This window comes from Sphaeroforma arctica (assembly GCF_001186125.1).
Source record: "Sphaeroforma arctica JP610 unplaced genomic scaffold supercont1.12671, whole genome shotgun sequence".
Classification (NCBI taxonomy): Eukaryota; class Ichthyosporea; order Ichthyophonida; genus Sphaeroforma; species Sphaeroforma arctica.
The window spans coordinates 1-715 of NW_014027887.1; the positions used below are offsets into that span (position 1 = coordinate 1).

At 42.7% G+C, this 715-nt stretch overlaps 1 protein-coding gene across 1 annotated transcript; it reads left to right on the forward strand.

Annotated features, from left to right (window-relative positions):
- Positions 1 to 56: 56 nt before the first annotated feature.
- On the forward strand, positions 57 to 243 carry SARC_17902 (hypothetical protein; the record flags this gene model as incomplete). The annotated part of the gene is made up of 1 exon (XM_014288012.1): positions 57 to 243. A coding segment is annotated over one exon (187 nt), but the record flags the coding sequence as incomplete, so codon positions are not given.
- Positions 244 to 715: the final 472 nt, after the last annotated feature.

Here is a 715-nt window from a genome sequence, read left to right on the forward strand (position 1 = left end):
ATTTAAATATACCCACACGCACACACACAAACACACACACACTGTACATACCACAGAGTCCCGGCAAGTGAAAGCCATGCTGTAACGGCCACTAATGCCAATTCGAGCGAGTTCGGAATGCCCGACAATACTGTCGAGCCGAAAACAATGGCTATACTAGATCCGGTGCTTATGGACATTGCACACGATCGCCGACTGAAGTATGGCTTCAAGTTTACGGATGCGGACTGGCAAAGCAGGTAGGTCTAGGTGCACAGCGCAGGGTTTAGGGTGTAGGGTTTAGGGTTTAGGGTTTAGGTTTCATTGTTGAGGGAGTTTTAGTTTCAAGTTGGCCGATTCAAATTGAAAGAACAGGTAGGTCTAGTTACACGGCTTAGGGTTTAATGATCAGAGTTTAAGAGTTTTAGGGTTTATATTTTTAGCTCCGAATTGACGGATGCGGATCAGCAAAGCTGGTAGGTCTAGTCACAAGAAGGTGACGAGGCAATCAAATTAAGCTATCATTTGTTTCAACACTAGCTATAGATGAGAGTGGTAGGTGCTTATAAGGTAGTGCACACGATTACGGACTGAAGTATGCCTTCCAGAATATAGATGAGGATAAGTATGTTGGCTTACGTACGCTCGTTCGTGTACTTAAAGGTTGGATTCTAAACGAGCGATCCGAGATAAGGAGTTATATATATATATATATATATTATGCGTATATATATAT